We start from the raw sequence: 22068 nt of genomic DNA on the forward strand, positions 1-22068 counted from the left end.
ACAGCCTAAGGTTTGGAAAAAAAGCTCAGCAGTGTGATCCTCCATACTCACTTTATTTTACATACATGATTTAAACCAATGTGATTATAACTTCAAAGGCCTCAATTGAAGATGCAGGAGTTCAGACTGGTTTATCGGTGACCTTCATTTAGAAAGTGAATTTGAATCAATTGTCTGCAAATTCTCAAACTCATTAATAAACAGAACAATTTTTTTGTATGGTACCCTTTCTGGTATTAAATTAAAATCCTGTTAGACGTCAAGTACTTTCACTGTTCACTTCTAATCACAGGTCTGCTCAGTTACGCTGTCTTTTTGAAGATCTACTCTGTGTCAATAGTTTCTTTGTAATTTTCTTGCTTTTTCTTCTCTTTTGCCAGTCCTAAAACTGAAAAGTCTGAGGCAGATGATAGCAATATTATTAAATAATATTAATTCTGTTAATAGAATAGGAATACTACCTACATTACTATTATTCTGAGCATCTGAATTTTTAGCTTGTGGATTCTCACAAAATATTATTCAGGCACTGGTGCCTCTAACAAGAAAATTTACCTGAGAACCATCCAAGAAAAAAATTGTCCTGCCCTATTTAGAGGTGTGTCTTAATCACTAGCATCAAAAGCAAACAGTACCAGCCAACGACTTGTACCATCTGGTTTACGTGGCAATGGGCAAGATAAACCACGTTTTTTATTAATGTCTTTTCATAGCTTATTTATAAACCATTGTGGGGTGTGACAGAAAAGGGCTCTTAAGAAACCCAGTGACTGGCGTTAAAAGAATTGAGGGATGAGGTCAGATTTGCAGGCTGTGACTGTTCCTGGACTGAATCCTGTCTGCGGTATGAGCAGGGAGGCCTTATCATAGATTCTGGAAGTCATGTGAGCTGCTCCTTACTGCAGGGAACTCTGTGTTGGCACTGTGGGGCATGTCCATGGGCTGAAATTTCGTGTCTCTGCAGGTACACATAAGTGGGATCCTGAACATGCCAGTGATACTGAAGGAGGGGGACTGGGTCTGTAGTTCTCTAGGGACTTACTCAAACATAGCAGAGCACTGAGTTTCTTTCTGCTGCTCTTGGTCCCCTTTCAGCTGTCACCACTGCTCCAAGGTTATTAGTGGGCATGCAGGAAACACCCTTGAAAAATGAATGGCACGAGGGATCAGGACCTCACTTGTTTTTTTGTTTTCTTATACATAAAATTATTCACTAAAATGTTTCATAGTGTTAAAAGTAGAGAGCCCTTCCTACATCAGTGATTCCCCAAGAGTAAGAAAATGCTTTGCACTGATTTCGACACAGGCAAAATTTTATCCTAAGATCCGGAGGGGCACCTGCTGCTGTTTTACTTGAAGCAGCGTCCTTGGTGACACTCTCCTCCTGCTCGGGACGCCGGGCAGGGGGTACACACAGGCTGGGACGCTGCTGGCACTCAGGGCTGCCGGCTCTCAGTCCTTGCTGTGCACACCGGGGCACACTCAGCTGGGATAGCCCAGGGCCACGGCTCAACGCAATGATCTCCCTCAGCCCATTCCACACTGGAACGGGCTCCCCAGGGAGGTGGTGGAGTCACCGTCCCTGAGGTGTTTAAAGAAAAACTGGATTCTATTTGACACCGTGGCGTTCTGTCACAGGTTGGACTCGATGATCGTGGAGGTCTTTTCCAACCTAATTGATCCTGTGATTCCCTGCCGTGGAATGCTCGTTTGTGCCTCTGCAGCCCTTGATCTGAGCAGCCACTCACGTCTGTCCGGGTGTAACCCGATCTGCACTAGGAGGACACTGCTGTCAAACCGAACCAAGCAGGCAACAGAGGCATTTCAGGCTTGGCTCTGTTCCCGGTCAGTGTCACCCGGCGGTCGGGGGCCGCAGCCAAGGTGAGCGACCGCCTTGCCGAGGCACCAGCGCCGCAGCGCAAGGCTCCCGTCCCCGCCGCGCCGAGCGCCCGCCCCGTCTGCGGAACTGCGTGCGCGGCGCTTCCGGGGCGGGCCGGGGCAGCGGCGCCGGCGGGAGGCGGCGGGCGGAGGGCAGGGGAGTGCAGGGCGGCCCCGGGCTGCAGCGGCTCCTTCGCGGGCCGGAGCGCCTCCCGGCGGCGGGGCCTGCGGCTCGGTCTCCTCGCCATGAACATCGACGTGGAGTTCCACATCCGCCACAACTACCCCTGGGCCCGGCTGCCCGCCAGCGTCAGGCAGGTGCGGGCTGCCGGGCTCCCGGCCCGGGAAAGCGGCGGGGGAACACGGGGCACTCGGCCCTGCCTGCCCCGGCGCAAGGCTGGGGGGCCCACGGGGGCCGTGGGGTGCCGGCGAGGGGGCGTGGGGTTCTCTGTGGGGACAGGGGGATATGGGGTGTGCACGGCCCCTCTGTGGGGAAAGGGCGACTCTGTGTGCGTGGTGTCTCTGGGGAGAAGGGGATAGGAAAGCGGTCTGTGTTCTGTGTGTGAGAAGCGGGGAGTGTGGGGGTGTGTGGCGTCAGTGAGGAGAGGGGTGAATCGGGGTGCCTTGGGGTCCCAATGGCCAGAGGAAGATGTGGGGTCCTTGCTCAGCTTGTGCAGGTGTAAAACTGCTGAGTCGGGTGTCCCTTATGCCACCCGTGAGTGATGGGAGCCGGACCAGGGCAGGTGCCCTCGGAGGCTTGTGCAGCCCCGTGTTTCGGTAGCCAGAGAATTGCGTGCTGCAAGTGGCTCATGGAAAAGAAAACCTCATGAAATTTTGATTGCCTGGATTTAATGGGCGTGTGATAGCAGAGGGGAGGTATTGTGTCGAGTTTGGAGGAGGTTCTTGTTCCAAAGGCTTACACTGCTTTAAAGCAGATGCTGTTAAACAATTCCTGCTCTTGCACAGAGGAAGGGTGGAGAGGATGAGTAGTGGCTGCAGGCCACGAGTAATGTCGTTTCTTGAGTTTGAGATTCCAGGAGCAGTAAGAGGAGAATGAAGGATGATTTTTCTTTACCTGTCCAGCTGAGTGCCATATTGTTGTCTTTGTGATTCAGGATAGAAAATATACCAGTATTTATTGCATTATTTACTTTAGTGTAACTTCTGGAATACTGTTTTGTCTACTTTAGTGTTAGTATCGTCCTTAATATTTTTGTCCTTTGAGCAAATACTTGGCTCTCTCTTTGGGTATTTAATCAATTCCAGACCCTGTCTGTGATATCAGGTGTTGCTTTTCTAATACCTGATTCTGCAGTTTGTGTGTGACTTTCTTGTTTTTCCCATATATGCAGAAAAGTACTTTTCTTTAAAAGGGATCTCTTAATACAAGCATCAATGAGGGAACCAAGAGAGGGAAGAAAAAAACCCAAACAACCCAGATCACTTGTTGCAGATATAGAAGAGTAATATGGGAAATATTGAAGGGACAGTTTTTGAAATAAGGCATCTGAAGCATGAACCAAAGTTCTCTTTTTATCATCTTTCATGATAGTCAAGTAATGTGCTGTGCTTGTTCCTTAATCTTGTGATCTAGGATCACTTGACAGTTTTACTTCCTCAAAGCTGAAACTTGAGCTGTTCCACTTTTTTTTTGTTTTGTGTGTGTTAAAAGTTTCTTAGGTACAGCAACTAAAGCTTCACCTAATTCACCATGCTTGGTTTGTGCTACACGAATTCTGAGTAATTTCTCAAGGCTGAAAGGCACTGAATGCTTGGTAAATATTTGATTAATCATGTCTTTGATTTCAAAATCAGATGCTCCCTTTTTATCAGAGTGGTATTAGGAAAAAAAAAATCTAAAAATGATTGCTTAAATATGCATCCTATGTAGAGACCTATTTAAAGGTATTTTGAACTCAGAGAGAGAATAAAGATATTGTCACTGTTCAACTGGGAGACTCCCTGAGCAACGACAACTGCCTGCACATGTTTCCTCGTAAGACACTTTGCAGTGGTTTAACTAAAAGGTGGGGGGTTGTGCAAGTCAGTTAAAAGGCCTTTATGTTTTCAAGGGTCTTGGAAACTCCCAGAGGGAATATGAAAGGCAAGTCGTACTCTACAGCATCCGCAATCAGTTGCGATACCGCAATAACTTAGGTGAGTAAAGAAGAAAAGTAACTTCTGATTGCTGCCCCAGTCTTCTGTGTGGAAGCTTGTCTTTACTGTAAAGCGGCAAGAACAAGTCCAGTTCAAAGGTCCTTCCTTCCTTCCTTGAAAATAAATGCTTTTAAATAATAAAAGATCATGAAAAATCTTCACTTTTGAGTCCATTTGGCAACTTTTCTAGCAAAGCACTCTTGAAGGTTACTGCATTGGCAGGTGGAACTGAATTCCTACTGTAGTTCTGCTGCCATTTTTGAAGTAATTAAGAGATGTTAAGAGAGGATTTGACTAGTGAAGCCTGTCACTAGGTGAGATGCAGACAGTTACCCTGACTCACAGGAGCTTTTGGCTATGACTTGTTTGCAGACTTTCAGTTTAGTTTACATTGACTGAATCTGTCTTCCCAAAGCAGATAATAATTTCACTAATTGAAAGGTAACTTTCTACAGCGTGCATGAGCCCTGTCTCAATGGGCCGCTTCCTGGCAATCTTTTAGATAAATCTGCTCCTTAAAGTCTCTGAGGCGACTTGTATCATATGTAGTAATTCTTGGATGCTGAATTCCTTGCACCACTACTTTATTTTCCTTGTAGTTTTCTGCAATTTCCATTCTGCTATTTTTAATCCTTTGTTGTAACACTTTTTTAAAAAGTTGAATGTCATAGAACATTGTAACTTTTTCTCCCCTTGTAGTTAAGCATGTCAAGAAAGATGAACGTAAATATTATGAAGATCTGTTAAAATACAGTCGAGATCATCTCATGCTGTACCCATATCATTTGTCTGACATCATGGTAAAAGGTCTGAGGGTAACACCATTTTCCTATTACACAGGCATAATGGAGGTGAGTGCAGAACTGTGGTGGGAGGGTGTTGTTCTCTGTCTGGAGATGTTGGTAATGGCCCAGTAATGTGTATGAGGCAGTGTCAGGTAGTTTGTTTGGTTTTGTGTAGGCCTGCAAGGAAAGTTTCTGGAGAAGTGCTTTTACCTGCAGTGTTTTCTCTTCTGCCTCATTAACCTTTCAAGAGCTGGACTTTTGTCATGTGTTTCTGGGATGGGACTCGCTCTGAGACCAGACTCTCTCTTTTGATGTTTGACATTTGTGTCTTCACTTCAAACTGTAAAAGAAATACCTCATTTTAACCATACTGGAAACTTTTTGAGAAGCCTGAAGCAGATCTGTTTTTATGAGAACAAAGATGGTTCTGTTTTCTGTCAGCACTCTGGCAACCTTCTTTTATTTTTGTTGGATATTTGAAGTGCTTTTATTTTATTTTGTGTACAGTGATGGCAGACATAATGGATTAGTTGTTTATTTATTCTGTTATTACTGTTGGTGATTCTGTGTGCTGGTTTGTTTTTGTGAAGAGAGATACAGGATTTTGTTTATTAGTCTTTCAGCCAACACTTTCTTTACAAAACTTATATTAAACATAAGTCTCACCTTTTATGTGTTTAACTTACTGTGTAATGATTAGTCAATAATTGTCAAGTTTGATAAGGGAACTGGCTTTTATAGATCTGTTTAAAATTAATTTCATTCTTAAAGTAAAAAGGACAGGCAGAATTTTGGACCTGCTTCTCTGGAACAATGACTTTCTTCTTGCAACTTACAAGTTTTATTTTCTTTTTAAGGATATAATGAACAGTGAAAAAAGCTATGATTCTTTACCCAACTTCACTGCTGCTGACTGTAAGTATTACCTAGATTAATTACTGCTTTCAGTGAGTTAGAAATAAGGAGCTTCTGAAAAAGGGTTTGGGGGCATCTGTTTGCTTGAATATGAGCATGTGAATGAAGGTGTAAAAGCATTTAAATGGTGATTTTTTAACTTTATAAATAGTGATTTTTTTTTAACACTTAAGGAGTGTGTCCTCTTCATACAGAGTTCCGTCTGTACAGGCAGGACTGGAATTGGGCTGGTTTGAGCACAGCTAGGCATGGTACAAAACCTTGCCTCTGTCCTTGCTTGTTGTGCATTCCTGTTTGCCTGCACTTCCAGCTCATGTACATCAGCAAACTGAGCTAGTGTGCTTTTGGGGGCATGTGTTGGGCAGAAGACTTCAGCAGGACACTGAGAGGCTGCTGACACTCCTGTGAATTGGCATCAATGTGGATTGAGGGATGATGTACCAGAGAAGAGAGGGAAGAGGCTCTGGTATTTTGTGACATATCAGATGTGCCAGATGTTTTATCTATTACACCACTCTTGGTATGGGATGGGGAGATTAGGAAAGCGACAACCTTGAACCTGGTATAGGAGAACTGAGTAAGATCAATAATGAGAAGTCTTAACAGAGCATGTAAACTGATGGCACCAGGAGGGTATTAATCAAACCAGCCACTGAACAGTTACCTATAGTTAACACTTAATTTCTTGCCTTTGGTATACATTCATGCAGTTCTTTTTAAGGACAGTGTGTAGAGAGGTGAGGAGTAACCTGCAGCTTTTGAAAACAGTTGGTTTTGGTTTTAGAAGGATATTGTCAGTTAACTACTAGTTAGCCTCTGTGTAATGTTCACAGCAGGGAAACAGATGAGGAAGAACTTTCCTCAGCACAATTTTGCTTGTTGGAAATCTAGTATTAGTCAGGAGTATGAAGAAGAGAAAGGCTTTCCTGTTTTTGTTTGATTTCTGCTCCCCCCCCAACAATTCTGTTAACTTACCACAGCTGCAGGTTAGTGACTGCAGTATAATTGACTTAAACTTCCTTAATTACATTTTTTCATAAATCTAGTGTTGAACTAGAAAGCTGGAGTTAAAGCTGAGACAGAATATGGATTAAAACCAATGAATACTTTTCTACTATCTGTTCAGGGTCTTTAATGGTTGAAGGCTAGAGATTATAGAATTAAATTTTGATTCCGTTTAATTCAAGTAAATCTTGATTATCTTCCTTAGGAGATTAAGTGGCCCTTTGTGTCTAATTCTTACAGTTCTAATCCAGTGCATGGCATGGGCTTTGTTAGGGGAAAGAAAAACTATCACTATTAATCAGAAGTTGTTGATGGGAGTGTAGGAGAGAAGGGGTTGGATTATTCCCTTCTACCCTGTGACTGGAGTGATAGGGGATTTCTTTTTTTTTGTTTTTTTTTACGTAACCTGTACCCAGTGAATGAATGGGGATATGGAATGAATTTAGCTCCTCTAACTGTCCTTTAATTTTGGGTAAGAGTAACTAAAAAGGTTATTATAGAAGTAGGTCTGATTTTTTGAAGAATGTTTAATACATCTTCAGCTTAAACCTGTCTTAAGAGAAATAAAACCTTACTTATTTTTCAGGTCTAAGACTTCTTGGCATAGGAAGAAACCAGTATATTGATCTAATGAATGAATGTAGGTCTTCAAAAGTAAGTTTGTCTTTAATTTTCTCTCCCTTTCCCTTACCCTTCCCTCCCTCTCTCCCATATTATTTCATAGGAAATGCAGAATGGAATAATTTCCTGGCCCTGGTCAGTTTAATAGTGTGGCTAATTGAGTATGATGTAGTGTATTGTTAATGACATTACATTTCCTCATGTTAGTAAAGATCTTTTTGGTTTAAAATCAAAGTATAGTAAAGGCATATATATTAATTACTACTTTTTCATTTTTATAAATCGTATATTTTTGGAGCTGTACTTTAGAATACCAGATAAATAATGTCTCCTGGCCACTATAAGCAGGGAATAATGATGCTGGTTCTGAAAGAATTTTTCCATGTTCCTATGTGTGCAGTTGAGATCACAGTTTATTGTGGAGCAGTCTTCCATCTAGGTGTAAATCCTTGCAGTGTGTAAGTTTGTCTCTAAGACAATGCTAATGAGTGCACAGACATCCTTGGATGTGAACAGCACACGTGGAAAATGTTGTGATGGCTGTTGATAGAAGCAGGGCCTTTAGTTTGCAACAGTTCCTTCCTTTCTTCAGGGAACTCAGAAGTGCTCTTGCAGTAGCTTCACAGTCCTTTAACTGAAAGTGAGCTTACCAAAATACGCACCTGATAGTGAACCAAAAAGTAATGGTTGTGCAATGAAAGAGAAACTGTTTAGGTCTGTAAATAAACAGTATCCTCCAGTTTTTCTTTCTTGGACTGACATTCACTGTATACTTTAGCACTGTGCTTATCGAGAAAGTTTTACTTTGTCCCTTTAAGTAAATGAAATATGTTCCTAAAATGTGTTTTTTGAAATCACTGAACTTCTTTAGAATACCCTATTTCTATACTTGTGCTCTCTTACCTGTTCAAATTAGAAAATGTCACAAATTGTTTAAATTTGGACTTGATCCTAATACAGTGGAATAGTGTGGATTTTAATTAGCAACACTTAAAATATGGATGAGCTTTTGGGAAGGTTTAACAATATCAGATGTAAATTTTATTTTTCCATTCTATTTCCATGTGATCTGAGAGAGGAAACTTCTGCTAAATGACAACACTAACAGTATAGTATGTGTGTCTCCAGTCTGTGAATATAATGTACTTAAAAATGGATGTTTATACAGATCAGTTTTTATAAAGGTAAATGAATATCTGTGCATGTGAAATGCTCTTTATTACTATCTCAAATGGACTGTACCACTGCAGAAATTTTTCAGAAGGAAAACTGCCCATGATCTGTTACCCGTGAAGCCTGTAGAGATCTCTATAGAAGCGTGGTGGGTCGTGCAGGCTGGTTACATCACTGAGGACGACATCAAGGTAGAGTATTATGGATTGCATCTCTAAATCTGGGTGAATACTGATAGTCCATGAAAGCAGAGGCTTTCTTTTGTGTGAAATAGACAAAGATTATGTTAAAGATTTGCAGCAACTCTCTTATGTAAATAGAGATTGGAACTAAAGGAAATCGTGATGTTTTCTTTGTCATGTTCTGCCCTCTCTCCCCTTTGTACTTTCTGCACTATGTACAGTGTAGAGGTGGTTTTGCATTAATCAGTCTGTGGTAACTTATATGCACAATCATATGTTTTGTAGGGAACAAGGAACAAAATAAGTTTTCTCAAATTTCATATTTAAGCCCTGACAGGTCAGTTTTGACTGAATCTTCAACTTCACCGTAGTTAGTATCAGAATTGACACTGTTGGGACTGCCCGAGGCAGCACAGCCTCCAGCTGCAGATGTCCTTGGCTTCTGCTGCTGCAGGCAGGGGTCAGCTGCAGCAAGCAGGGAAAGCTGTCAGCTGCAACAGGCAGGGGCTGGCTGCAGCTTGTAGGGAAAGCTGTCAGCTGCAACAGGCAGGGGCTGGCTGCAACTTGTAGGGAAAGTTGTCAGCTGCAACAGGCAGGGGCTGGCTGCAGCTTGTAGGGAAAGTTGTCAGCTGCAACAGGCAGGGGCTGGCTGCAGCTTGTAGGGAAAGCTGTCAGCTGCAACAGGCAGGGGCTGGCTGCAGCTTGTAGGGAAAGTTGTCAGCTGCAACAGGCAGGGGCTGGCTGCAGCAAGCAGGGAAAGCTGTCAGCTGCAGCAAGGAGGGCGCCCCAAACAAAGGTGGTGTAAACGCATCGTCAGAGGCAAAGGATCAGAGAGGGGTCTCTGTGTAGGTTCCAGCTGGTTTATTGCCGGTGGAAAATCCAGGGACAAAGACCAGGAAAAAGGGGAAAGCACAGCATTTCATACGGGGGTGGAACAAAGGGAAGAGCACATTTTAAAAATTATTTCTATTATTTTTATTTTATTAGTTTATACAGATCAGTTTTTATAAAGGTAAATGAATATCTGTGCATGTGAAATGCTCTTTATTACTATCTCAAATGGACTGTACCACTGCAGAAATTTTTCAGAAGGAAAACTGGTTGCAATGGGGATCGACTGAGGAGGAGGAGATAACAGGGATAATTTAGGGGAGGGAATTACATGAGTAGACCAATGGGGCATCGAAGAAGGGAGAACTTTCCAGAACTAATACATAAGCAACTCTTGGAAATACATAAACATAAACTTATACATAAAACTGGGTGGAGAACTCCTGAACCAATAAACTTAAAACATGTAAACTAAGAACCACTTGGAACATGGGAACTCACTAACCAGGGGGTGAGAATCAGACCTCTGTGTTCTGGAGGCCTGTCCAGCAGTCCTCTGAATGGTCTGCTGCAGTGGCCACTGCCACTTGCACTGCAGCACAGAATGGCAGTGGATTTGTTGCATATTTTCATTGTTTCTGTTCTTTTTGTCTGCTTAGTTTTTCATTGTTTGCACATAAAAAGCTTGTGAGATGACTGAATGTTTCATCCTCATTCAGCTTTCATTTCTCACAGGTGGTTTTTTTACAGTAATTTGATCTGGATTTATTTTCTTCTCTAGAAGTTTTTGTTTAGATTAGAACATATTTAAAGCAGTGATGGATTTTCTTTTTTGAAATATCTTAGGCTACTCATATTCTGACATCCCACCAACCCAGGGTAATTAACTTGAAGCCAACTACTTTGATATTGTAATGGGCCTCTTTCTAGGATGATTCCAGTTGTGTGGCTGAATACTCAGTTTGGAAGTTTTAAAGAGCCAATCTGTTATACTGTGGACTTCACTTGCCAAATTCTTGTGCAATTAATTTCCTTTCCTAGAGCATGCATAATTTCATGTGGGGACAAGCTAAAAAATTTGGAGACTTTTAACTGGAGCTGCATTAAATTCTTCAGTGCAAATATTTTGGTTAGGAATGTGGGTTACTCCCTATAGTCTTATATTTCTTGTGACTGATTTGAGGCTTAAGTGTTTGGGAGTTTTTTGAGTGATACTAAGTTGCATAGACTCATTTCTACAAGAAACTAATGTGATTTTTTTTTTCTTTTAACCTAGATTTGTACTACATCAGAGAAGTCTGCTATTGATAAGATAATTGATTCAGGTCCTCAACTTGCTGGTTCATTAGACTTCAATGTAGTTCACAGTAAGTTTTTAATGAACATTTCTGATTTTAGATTTTGCTTAGGAAATTCTGAGAGGAGTGTCTGGAAACTAGGAATAAAGGCGATGTAAACAGCTGAGGCATAAAGGAGAGCTGGAGGAAAATATTCAAAAGCTTGTACAGACTGCAGTCTAGATCTTGTAAATTGTTTAATGGTGAACAATTAGCAGCTCTGTTATTATTCTGTAACTGTTTGAGTCAACAAATTCTTTTGTTAGAAACCTTCAGTAAAGATTGTGGGGGAAGAGAATGTAGATGAGAACAAGAGAAACTAAAATTAAAAATGTTAGAGTTGGTAATCCTGAGTAATTAAAGTGCACTTCTTGCTTTTCAAAGGAGAGTTTTGTAGCTTTTTCTACTATTTCAATACAATAAAATGGGGTTGTCTTGTTTCACAGAAATCTGCAGCTGTTACTGGCTTCTCATTTTAGCGTAACAAGTAGTAGGTATAGGCAAATCAGGAAATGAAAATTCACCGACAGAATCATCCTTGAAAAGTCTTGTCTGTAAGGGTTTGGCTTACTACAAGCACTCAAACCTGCCACTGTAGTTTTTAATAAGAAATTGAGGCAGAATTTCGTTGCCTGTTGCTGAGAAGAACAAAAGAATTAAAAAAGTGAAGTAGATGAAATTCATGCTCTTGAGGGGATCTGAAACAGTATAGGGCTTAATAAAATTTGAATTCGAAAACCACTTCACAATCCTTCTCTATAAATGGCCTGCTGTTGTTTGTGGAGAGTGTTACAGCTCAGGTTTAGTAGGTTTAGAAGGATCTAATGTGTGGAAAAAGAATGTGCAGACAATTAAAGTAATGAGACTGTGAGAAGGATCATATTTTCCGGGCAAAGAGGACTGCTGAGTCCAAACTATGCTGCAAACCAGTACATTTCAGGTGTGTAGATAAGGTTGTATCAATTGTAAGAGATGAATCTTGAGTAGAGACAGTGTGGAGCACACTTAGCATGTTGATGATCTGTAATGTCATCCTGACCCATTAAAGCTGTTTTGTTCGTACACATCATTTTGCAAAGCTGAGTGTGTTACTGCCAGTGCTGAACAGTGAATCAGCGTGAATCCAAGTGAGTTGATGGGTTAATGCAGACATTTTATTTAAGATCTGATTGAGGGTGGTAATTTAACTAAATATACTATAGATGTATAGGCTGAGGTGTAGGTGAGCCTACTGTAGGTGAGCTCTGTGTGTTTATGAAACATCCTGACAGTTCCACTTCAGGTTTTCAGTAGCACTTCATCTGAGGGCTGTTGGTAACTTCACTGGCACCATTGTGAATGTGGTGTAGATGGACTGATCTTGGGTAACACCAAAGGAACCATGGACAATAAATTTGGTTTATTTATGCTGTGCAGTTCAGCTTTATGCCTTGCCATTAAAGTATAGCTAATGTTCAAGAAGCATTTAAACAATGCTTTCAGGCACATGGCGTGATTCTTGGGGTGTGCTGTGCAGAGCCAGGAGTTGGACTTCATGGTCGTGATGAGTCCCTTCCAGCTCAGAACATTATATGATCCCTGTTACAAACCTCAGACTCTAAAGATAACCATACTGTAATCTTTTTTCCATTTCTTAAAATCTTCTTACTGATTTATCTTTTCTGTCTGCAGTTGAGTTGAGATGGTTAGTGCTCTAATCAGTTTCAAGCCGGGAAGGTGCAGTTTAAATGTTTACCATATTGTTGTCCTTGTTGTATGCAGTGTCTGTCTGTATCTGCTGCAGCTTTGCTAATGCGTTGTGCTGAAATGCACCAGAATTTACTTTTGCAGTTGTATAAACACTTTCTGTGAAGATGTGTGGCAAGGATGTGTGAGACCACCAGAACTGTGTTTTAGTTTGTATCCTTGCTACCAAGCGTGTGAGTTCTGGCCTGAGTAGCCAAATGTAGCCAGCATCCTCAGCTGACAAAGCCAATTCAGGATAAAAACCACGCTTCTTGACAGTACAGTGATGATGGTGAAAACTAAGTTAACATTTAGGAAAAGATGTGCTCATTTTTTTTAAATGGAGTTGCTTTGATTTGTGGTCATTTTGCTGTGCTGTCCTGGAAGTACTTGTAGAGTTCCAAGCGTGCTGCATCAGGCTATGAGTGAGGAACTCTGGTTTAGGGTAACACCTGGTTGGTATTAGGTGTGGTTTATTGACCTGTGCATTGCAAAGAAATATCCTACTGGGGAGGCTATTAGGAAAAATTACTTTAAAATCTGAATTGGCTGGTGGGGAAGTCTGCTCTCTATCTTCGTACTTTGGAAAATGCTTTTTTTTCTTTTTTTTTTCTAAAATGGTGTCCTTTTATTTATAAAGGTTTGTATAACAAAGGATTTATTTACCTTGATGTACCAATATCCGATGACAGCTGTATAGCAGGTGAGTAAAAATTTAATGTTATTATACCTGTGTTTACTCAGTTTCCTTTCAGTTGTCCTTTCAATTGTTTCATGTAATTCTCTGTTTTGGAAGCTGCTTGACTGTATCCATGTGTGTCCTCAAACAAAACACTTGACCTGTGAAACTTTTTCCTGACTAAATGTTTTCAACCCTATTAAAACATTGTTTTTATTGTGTATAGAATTTATTTCAACTTGAATTCTTAGGTTATATTGAACATACATTTAGGTAAGATGAGATTCTTTTATGAGAGTCGTGGCATGAATTAATAAGTACCCTCCCAGAAGTTTGTAATGAAAAGGAAGAATAGCATGGAGAATTGTAGCTAGCTTACCAAACATACATGGGTTTTTGACTTCTTTCCAGACAGATGTAAGGTTTTAATAGATACCAGTTCTATTTTTCATGGGTATTGTCATCTCAATTAGTCATGGATTGTGTCTGGGGACTGTGTAGGAGCTTAAACTAGCACAGCATGTGGGCTGCCCTTTGAACAGCTTGTTATGCCGTGATAGCTCTCAGGGGTTTCTGAATTCACTATAATCTGCAAAGGCATACATTGTTCGGAACACGGTCATGCAAAAGTACCTGGCATTGCTGTATAGAGATCATTTAAGTGAAAGTCTTCTAAATACAAGAGACTTACTGCTTAGGTAATTGCTTTGGAAGTCTCAGTTCTGGAGTATGTTGGTGGTGTGGTGTTTTTTGTGTCCTACTCCAATCACAGTAGTGATTTAGTCTCCATCCACATTACAAAATCATTTTATTGGCTGGACACTGGAAATTATGTGTAGTTGATGAGCTGGAGAGTGCAAGGCTTTGATGCCAGTTAGAGTGGCTTTAGTGTCTATAAGAAAACATATTGACAGGCATTACTTTCTTAAGGCATGGAGGAATTTTTAATACCTCATACTATCTTCAGGTTTTTATTCTTTGTGCCTGGGAAATCCTCAAAATTGCAGGTACCATGAAAACTGAAGTGTAAACTCATTTTTCTGTTTTAGTACAGTTTCAGTTCAATAAAATAAGTTACCAAATTGTAATTTTGAAAGTGATTCTTATTTCAGTGCCACCACTGGAAGGTTTTGTGATGAACAGAGTGCAAGGTGATTACTTTGAAACACTCCTGTACAAGATATTTGTTTCGATAGATGAACATACTAATGTGGCAGAGGTAAGTAAAACTTAGCCTGTGTCAGGGCGATAGAAATACTTGAAAATGGCCCAAAGCACACTGCTAAAAACACTTAAGGATTCTGATTGATATACAGTGATTTTGTTTAGACATATTGCCAGGCTTAAGATCCAACCTGTAGCTTTTATAAGCTTGAAGGAATATCTTCAGTTCAGTGAAACAATTCCATTAGCTGGAATGAATTTACACAGAGGTGGCTAAAGTAGGCTTTTGTATGAGTTAGAACTGGAACAAAGTCTGTTTTGCTAATGTGAAATAAAAAAGTTCAAGTAATTTTTTTCTTTGGCAGTGAAAGCACACAGGGTGTTGGCTTAAAGTAGGAATGTAGCTTTTGCGTAAGCATAGTTTGAATGTGAGAAATATGTTTTCATAAGGTCTTCTCAAAACTTGGTGAATAAATATCTGAAAAATACCCATTAAATGTATCCAGGATTTGTTTTTCTCTTTGTGTGTCTTGTGACATACGTGACTAACCTAAAATGATACATACATGGTTAGCCTAGAAATTACAAAGTTGAAGATAGCCTCATATTTCTTTTGCATGCTTTCAAGTGGGACAATTATGAGGTTTTGTGCTCTTTTTTCATCGTATTTGATGCAGACAAAATTTCTTCTAATAGTACAGGCTGGGTTTAGATATAAGACCAACAAAAAGGTGCCAAAGCCCACCAAAAAGTGAATTACGTGCCCTGTTAATACTGTATTGCTGACTCATCTCGTCTTTTTTTTTTTTTTATTAGCTGGCAAATGTGTTAGAGATTGACTTATCTTTAGTAAAGGTATGTGTATGCAATGCATTTGTTTAGCTGGATACAGAAAGTTCACTGTCTTGCAACCTTGGTTTCATACAGCGGTTCCTTACTCTGTATGTATGTTCCTGCAGAATGCTGTGTCCATGTATTGTCGGTTAGGCTTTGCTCATAAGAAAGGCCAAGTAATAAACCTGGATAATCTTCATCCATCATGGAAGAATGTTCCTTCAGTAAACAGACTGAAGTAAGTGTCTTTACTCTTTCTTAGGCTTATTTTTCTCATTGAAGGGAAAACTTAGAACCAACATCTGATTTTAAAGCTATTGGTTGCTTTCTTTGACTTCTGCAATAACAAATCTCATTTGGCTTTCTGATGCGTATAATGACAAGAATGCTTGATCCGCATGTTAATCTGAGGATGAGGAATGGTAATTCAGACTGTAAATTCAGAGTACTCCATTTGGTGCTGTTACTTAGTGCTGGCTTTTTCACCTTTGGGTACCTAGTTGCTCACTTTTTCAGCAGATGAATGTGCATTTGTTTTACACTCCTGGGGCTAGAAATAACAGCTGTCAGTGTGCTATTAGAGGCTGTGGCTCTTGGCACTGCTGGCAGTGAATATGTGTATAAAGATCTCTTGTTTGGTGTTAGGAACCATTGCAATTCTGTCAGTGCCATTCTCACATACCTGTGCATCGATATCACTCCCAGGAAAGGGCAGATAATACCAGTCAACAAAGAGTTCTCCAAGCTGAAATGCCAAATTGGATTAGTTAAGAATTGTCAGGTGCTTTTAGTTCAATATCTGCTAAGCCATTTAAAATTTACTGCTATGCCTGTTTTCTTTAATACTTCTTCAGACTGTGAGAAAAAAGTGGAATAGATTTTTTCCATTGGATTCTTCAATTATGGTGGTTTGATTTTTCAGGTCTTTTCACAATCTGATATTTTCAACCCCCCAATAAACGTTTCTGCTGAAGCTAAAGCAGGACCCTGAGGGTTATTAAGCTTGGCTGATTTAGGGCTGAGACATATTGAAAGGCATGTGTTGGGTATGCCTGTGCATGGACTACTAGCACTGGAAGGCAGAGATACTTCTCTGGTGCTGCAGTGACCAATAGATGTGGATTTTAATTCACATTGATAGGAGTACTTTGGATCCTCAGAAGATGCTGCTTTCCTGGGACAGTGGGGAAAACAGAAGTCCTATACAGGAAGCTGGGTCATCAGCCACAGATACAGATACCAACAGTCAAGATGATCCAGGTTAGCACTAATAGTAAATTTTAATACATTAGGATCAATTATTTTTATGTTTATAGAGTGGCATAGGCTGTAAAGAGGTCTAGAAATAAGTTAAACACAGACTATATAGATCCTTTTGTCATATGGACTATTCAGTGGGGGAGGTGGTATCTACTTCTTGGTTTAAGAGTCTTTAGCTAAATAGCTTTTTTCCGAAGATGAGACTGATTTGTATAGTGGATATAAATTGATGCAAAGATACCAGCTTCTGAATTAAGTTAATCAGTAGTTTAATAGTAAGGAGGGAATTTTGTTTTACTTGGTATGGTGATAACTAACGTTTTTTTTTCTTTGTTACTAGATTTAATTAAACTTGATGATACTGTTTTTAAATGAAACAGATGTGATCTACTTCCTTTTTGTTTTCTATTAGCTGAAACAGCCAGCGTGAGCAGCCTGAACCTGTCCAGTGGACACACAAAGCGCATTGCCTTCCTGTTTGATTCTACCCTTACAGCCTTTCTAATGATGGGGAATCTCTCACCAGTATGTCCAAATTGTTTGATGTATTATGCCAAGAATAAATATGTAGAGCTTTAAATTACTCTGACATCAATATAATACAGCTTTATTTAAAAAATAAATATTAAAAAAATCTCTATTATTTTTAAGTAGTTTGCTTAATATAACTTTTACTTGCCCATTCTCTTCTCAAAGAAGACAGTTTTGTTCTGTTGTTCCAGAACTTGAAAAGTCATGCAGTCACAATGTTTGAAGTTGGGAAACTGTCAGATGAGAGTCTTGACAGCTTCTTGGTGGAGCTGGAAAAGGTAAGTTGTTACATGTTGGGCAAAATGCTTTTTCAGCACTTGAAGTGTTAAAGGGTCCAACTCCACCTTCAAAGATAAATGTAGAAGGACAGCTGTAGAATTATGTAGGAGCAGTGCTGTCAATTGCTGTATCATTTCATACCAGTCAGGACGACTGGACACTTCAGTCCTTTTACCTAAAGACTGAATCATGGTTCTGATATATAGATATTGTCTTTGTGTACTTTTTGACTGTTCCACTAGCATGGCCAAGACCTGCTTTTCATTTAATAGTTGCTGTAGATCACCTTTGGATATAAGCTGCAGGGTTATTACTCAATTACAAAGCTTTAGAATTCTAATTTGTTCATCTTTCCTTTGGTGTAATTGATGCTTATGTAAACAACCTGCCACTTGTATGCATTTATTTTGTTTCTTGTTTAGGTTCAAAGCACAGGGGAAGGGGAAGCACAACGATACTTTGATCACGCCCTCACACTAAGAAACACGATCCTGTTTCTGCGGCATAACAAAGACCTGGGGTCACAAGCTGTGCAGCCTGATCAGCCAAATAATGGTACTGTGAGCACTTTCAGAAATCCTTCTTAGTTGGTTTACTTATCTGCCATAGACTCAGCTTTCTGCCCTTGCTGCTTTTGTAGAAAGCAGTCAGTATCCTACTTGCTTAAAAATATTGTGAAATATTTTTGATCATCCTTTGAGACTGTGTTATTGGGTTTGCTTGTTGAATGACGGATTTGGTTAACAAGGCTTGCACTTAAGATCCAGAGCAAGAGATTAAAGCGTAATAAAGGCAAGACAAGCTGAACTTGAGAAAGAGATTGTTTCAAATCACATGCTTCTGAAAGCCATATAGAGGAGTAGTTTTTTCAGAGGAGTAATTCACAGCTGTTCTGTCAAAGAAATATTTTTCAAGCCATGAAAATGAATGTATTCTTCTAATGGGGATAATTTTTTAGTGGTGGTTTTTTTTTTTTTAACTTAGGTAACTTCCTCAGTACCTCTGTGTTTATTTCCTGGGTTCAGTTAGTTGGTGAGGAACTAGTTCAGTCTCAGACAACCCTGTATGCCTAGAATTGCTAGAATTTTGTGCCGATTTATTAAAATTCACCCCAATTGTTTAAAACTTCATTGTGGAAAATACTGCACTCTGCTTAGCAGAGAATGGAAAATCTAAAATCATGGTTTGTGTTTGTATGTTCCATTTTAAGTGATAATTTAGGAATCTTGTATTTTGAACATAGGGTTCCCCTTGGACTTGTTACGATGTGAGAGTTTGCTCGGTTTGGATCCAGCTACCTGCAGCAGAGTTCTCAACAAAAATTACACTCTGCTGGTTTCCATGGCACCGCTCACCAATGAAATTCGACCTATTAGCAGCTGTACACCCCAGGTGAAAAAATGCTGAGGGATTTGTCCCTCCCTCCCCCTTCCTAATAGCTTTTTTGGATACATTTGTTAGATGTCCCTTTTAAAGTGACAAAATTATTAGCGTGTAGAATATCACTGTAATTAATCTAATAAAAAATGTTAAGTTGAGGAAACGTGAATATTTAGTAAATTAAGTTTGTTTAACTTATTAACAGTTTTTCTGTTCAAATTAGTGTCAGTGACAGACATTTTAGTTCTTGAATTTGGATTAATAGAAAATACTGTCACCTTTCTGTGAAGAGTCTTGTATCACTGGACTAAGTGCCTAGAATATAGTCAGTAGAGAGTAATACATTTGTACTTCAGTGCTGAAAAACTGGATTTCTATTTCTTTAAAAATGTTGCTTCTTAAATTAAATCTGTTTGTATGATGGTTGCAATATGAAGTTATTTCTAATTTCTTGAATAATCTCTCTTCAGCATATTGGGCCTGCAATACCAGAAGTCAGTTCAGTTTGGTTCAAACTGTATATATACCATATAACTGGACAAGGACCACCCTCCCTGTTGCTCTCTAAAGGAACACGTCTTCGAAAACTTCCAGATGTTTTTCAGGTAGTCTGTGCATGGATTTATTCTCCCTTCCTTCTCCAAGTGTTTCAAAGAGATAACAGTTGAAGTCAGAGGTACAATTCATTGTAGATGATGTTCCTTTTCTAGACGCTAGTTTCATGTAGCATCTTGGTTTGTTTTCTTTCAAGGTTGTGAAAAAGGAATGCTATATATGTCTCTGTCAGGATGAGACTCCAGTATATTTAATGCCACCCCTTTCAAGTCCGGTGTAAAATGTGGTATGCAGTCTTAAGAATTGAGGTTTGTTAGCCCATCCACAGAGAGTGCTACAAAGATGTAGAAGAGCAGTGTGAAAAGATGGAGACCTAGTATATTGTGCTTTTTTTTTAGTATTGTGCAAGAAACGTCACTTCTACACATAATTCTGCCTGTTTAGAAGATGGCTATCATGATCACTTCCAGTTTGTCCAAATCTATGCTGGAGACTTTGGAGTTATTGGTTGTAATTCTCCCTGCAATTTAAGTGACAGAATAATGTAATAGAAGTTGCATTAGGTTGGAAAAAAGGTCTTCCTGGCCCCGTAGGCTGGCTTGTAGCAGTGTCTGGAAGCAGGGAGTAGCAGCACATTAAGTAATACTTCCTTGTAAGACCTTTCCACTCTCCTGCATGTTCTGATCCAGAACTCCCTGAGCTGCATGTGATTCTCTGTACACAGAGATTGTGACTCAAATTCTTGGCTGTGCACTGATGAGTTGATTTCCTCAATTCCTTCCAGCCTTGAATCCACCTAACCTTTTAGCGTCCATACAGTGCTTTGGCAAGGAGTCCCAGAAAACAGCACAGGTGATCAACTTCTGCCTGAAAAATTTCAGATGCTGCCTTCTGCCATTCTGTCTCTGAGATGCTAATAAAGACAAATGTACCACAAAGGAGCACTGCTGGATATTCTGTATAGTAGACACATGTAGGTGGAAGTGGCCATGACAACTTCTAAACTTGCCCAAACCAGAAAATCTTTGCCTCTGTTGACTTTGATTTGAAATGCCATGGGCATTTAGCAGTGTTTGGGTTTTGCTGCTTACGGTGGAATTTACAAAACAGTATTGTTCAAGTTTATAATTGCAGAGAGGCCTCTACAGTTTTCATCTCATTTTTTTCATCTTGTAGATTCTTGAGGAGCTAAATATATTAGAAAGGTATGGAGACATTCTGAGAGGGACTGCATTCTTTGGTGTACCTACATCAGCAGTCCTCTCTAGCACTAGGATTTGTAGATTCCATTCCTCAAACCTTTCATGTGTCCCTTCCCTTTATGATTTCAAAAATTTTGTACATACCTCCATTTCTAAGATTTACTGTAAGATCACATAGGATTAAGTGAATCAAGTCTTCTAGAGCAGAAGGCATTTTGTAAGGATATTGGTGATGACTTTGATTCAAACCCTAGTCTGTCATTAGTTTAAACCACCAGTACATGTATGCATTGTGCACTTTTATTAGTAAAAAAGATTCAGGTGGTAGCCTTGGAAAACTTCAATATTGCATGAATCTCAGTGTGCTGATAGGACAGATTTTCTTGAACTAAATGATCTCCCAGTCTGGGCTTTTTTCCTCTGTGGGAATATGAGTGTTCTCTCCTGCTGCTGTTTTGTAATGTCATTTTCTTAGGGAACTGTCAAGAGGTTTCTAGAAATCTTATGGAGATGCAGTGGAATTGAATCTTGAAAACTGAGAAACTAGGAAATTAATTAATAGTTTTGTCTTCCTGTTTCCCACCCTGCCCTTGATAGGTGTTTTGGGGGTTGATTTATCTTTGTTCATTGCTGAGAGTGTTAGTTTATCCATCTTATATTTTCCTTGAAATTTATGTGGGATTATATTCATCTCCAGTTTGCTAGAAGGCTGCTGCAATGGCCATGTAGCTCTACAGGACTTGGTGGCAGATACTTCTGTCCAGAATAGCATCTTAACTTTGAGGTTGGCAAACTTCTGTCTTTACCAGGAGTACAAAATGAGTGATCCTTGGTTCCAAGTACAACACTGTAGTGCTGTAGTTACCTATGGTAACTTCCTAGTTGTAACAATATACTAATGCTTAACTCTTGTATTTCACTTAGTGTGCTTAGATAATTCATTACTACAATAAACACTTTGAATTTCTCTCTTCCAGGGTTATGATCGCTTACTAATAACATCTTGGGGTCATGACCCAGGAGTAGTTCCTACTTCAAATGTGCTCACAATGTTGAATGATGCTTTAACACATTCTGCTGTTCTAATTCAGGTACAAGTGCTCTGTATAAATGATGAAAACCTGCATAATTTTTTGAGTTAAGCTGTTACATGGTAGAGGCTATTAACAATGTAGAAGAGCTGCACTTTTGCCAAGAGCTGAAAAATATGTTTAACTTCTGTGGGCAGTGCTGCTGTGATTCAGTGGCGGTTAAGACACGGGTTTTGGACAGAATTCACATTATGTATGTGTTACTGTTTTGTGGGCAAGTGTAACAAGTTTTGGTAGCTAAAGTAGGGGAGATAGTAAACTGGAATGAAAGCAAGGGGCCCACAAGCTTTTTAGACAGCAGTGACACAAGGTAACCAACCGGTATTATGAACTGTTACTGAAGAAATGCGCCTTTTCAGACTGCTTGGTATTTAGCTCTTACAGTAAAGTATGAACAAAACATGTTGTTTATCATAAACAGCAGAATAGGTTGAACTTTTCTATTTGGGAGAAGTAAAATGGCTTCCTTGACAATTTCTTTGGT

General features: G+C 39.8%; 1 protein-coding gene across 2 annotated transcripts in view; it reads left to right on the forward strand.

The window, feature by feature from the left end:
• The first annotated feature begins 2008 nt into the window (after window positions 1-2008).
• FAM91A1 (family with sequence similarity 91 member A1) overlaps window positions 2009-22068 on the forward strand; it is a 28419-nt gene continuing 8359 nt past the window's right edge. Inside the window, exons 1-18 of one of the 2 annotated variants that reach the window (XM_082303320.1) lie at window positions 2009-2196; window positions 3951-4035; window positions 4735-4886; window positions 5678-5735; window positions 7327-7394; window positions 8612-8725; window positions 10824-10914; window positions 13250-13312; window positions 14401-14507; window positions 15269-15307; window positions 15412-15524; window positions 16428-16546; window positions 16959-17071; window positions 17269-17355; window positions 17779-17911; window positions 18600-18748; window positions 19207-19341; window positions 21471-21584. In XM_082303320.1, the coding sequence (XP_082159446.1) occupies window positions 2125-2196; window positions 3951-4035; window positions 4735-4886; window positions 5678-5735; window positions 7327-7394; window positions 8612-8725; window positions 10824-10914; window positions 13250-13312; window positions 14401-14507; window positions 15269-15307; window positions 15412-15524; window positions 16428-16546; window positions 16959-17071; window positions 17269-17355; window positions 17779-17911; window positions 18600-18748; window positions 19207-19341; window positions 21471-21584 (1812 nt within the window). In that variant the 5' untranslated portion in view covers window positions 2009-2124. Of the gene's footprint in view, window positions 2197-3950; window positions 4036-4734; window positions 4887-5677; window positions 5736-7326; window positions 7395-8611; window positions 8726-10823; window positions 10915-13249; window positions 13313-14400; window positions 14508-15268; window positions 15308-15411; window positions 15525-16427; window positions 16547-16958; window positions 17072-17268; window positions 17356-17778; window positions 17912-18599; window positions 18749-19206; window positions 19342-21470; window positions 21585-22068 lie in introns of those variants that run through there. The other variant, XM_082303321.1, reaches the window with a different exon arrangement.

Source organism: Coloeus monedula (genome assembly GCF_965178545.1).
Source record: "Coloeus monedula genome assembly, chromosome: 1".
NCBI lineage: Eukaryota > Metazoa > Chordata > Aves > Passeriformes > Corvidae > Coloeus > Coloeus monedula.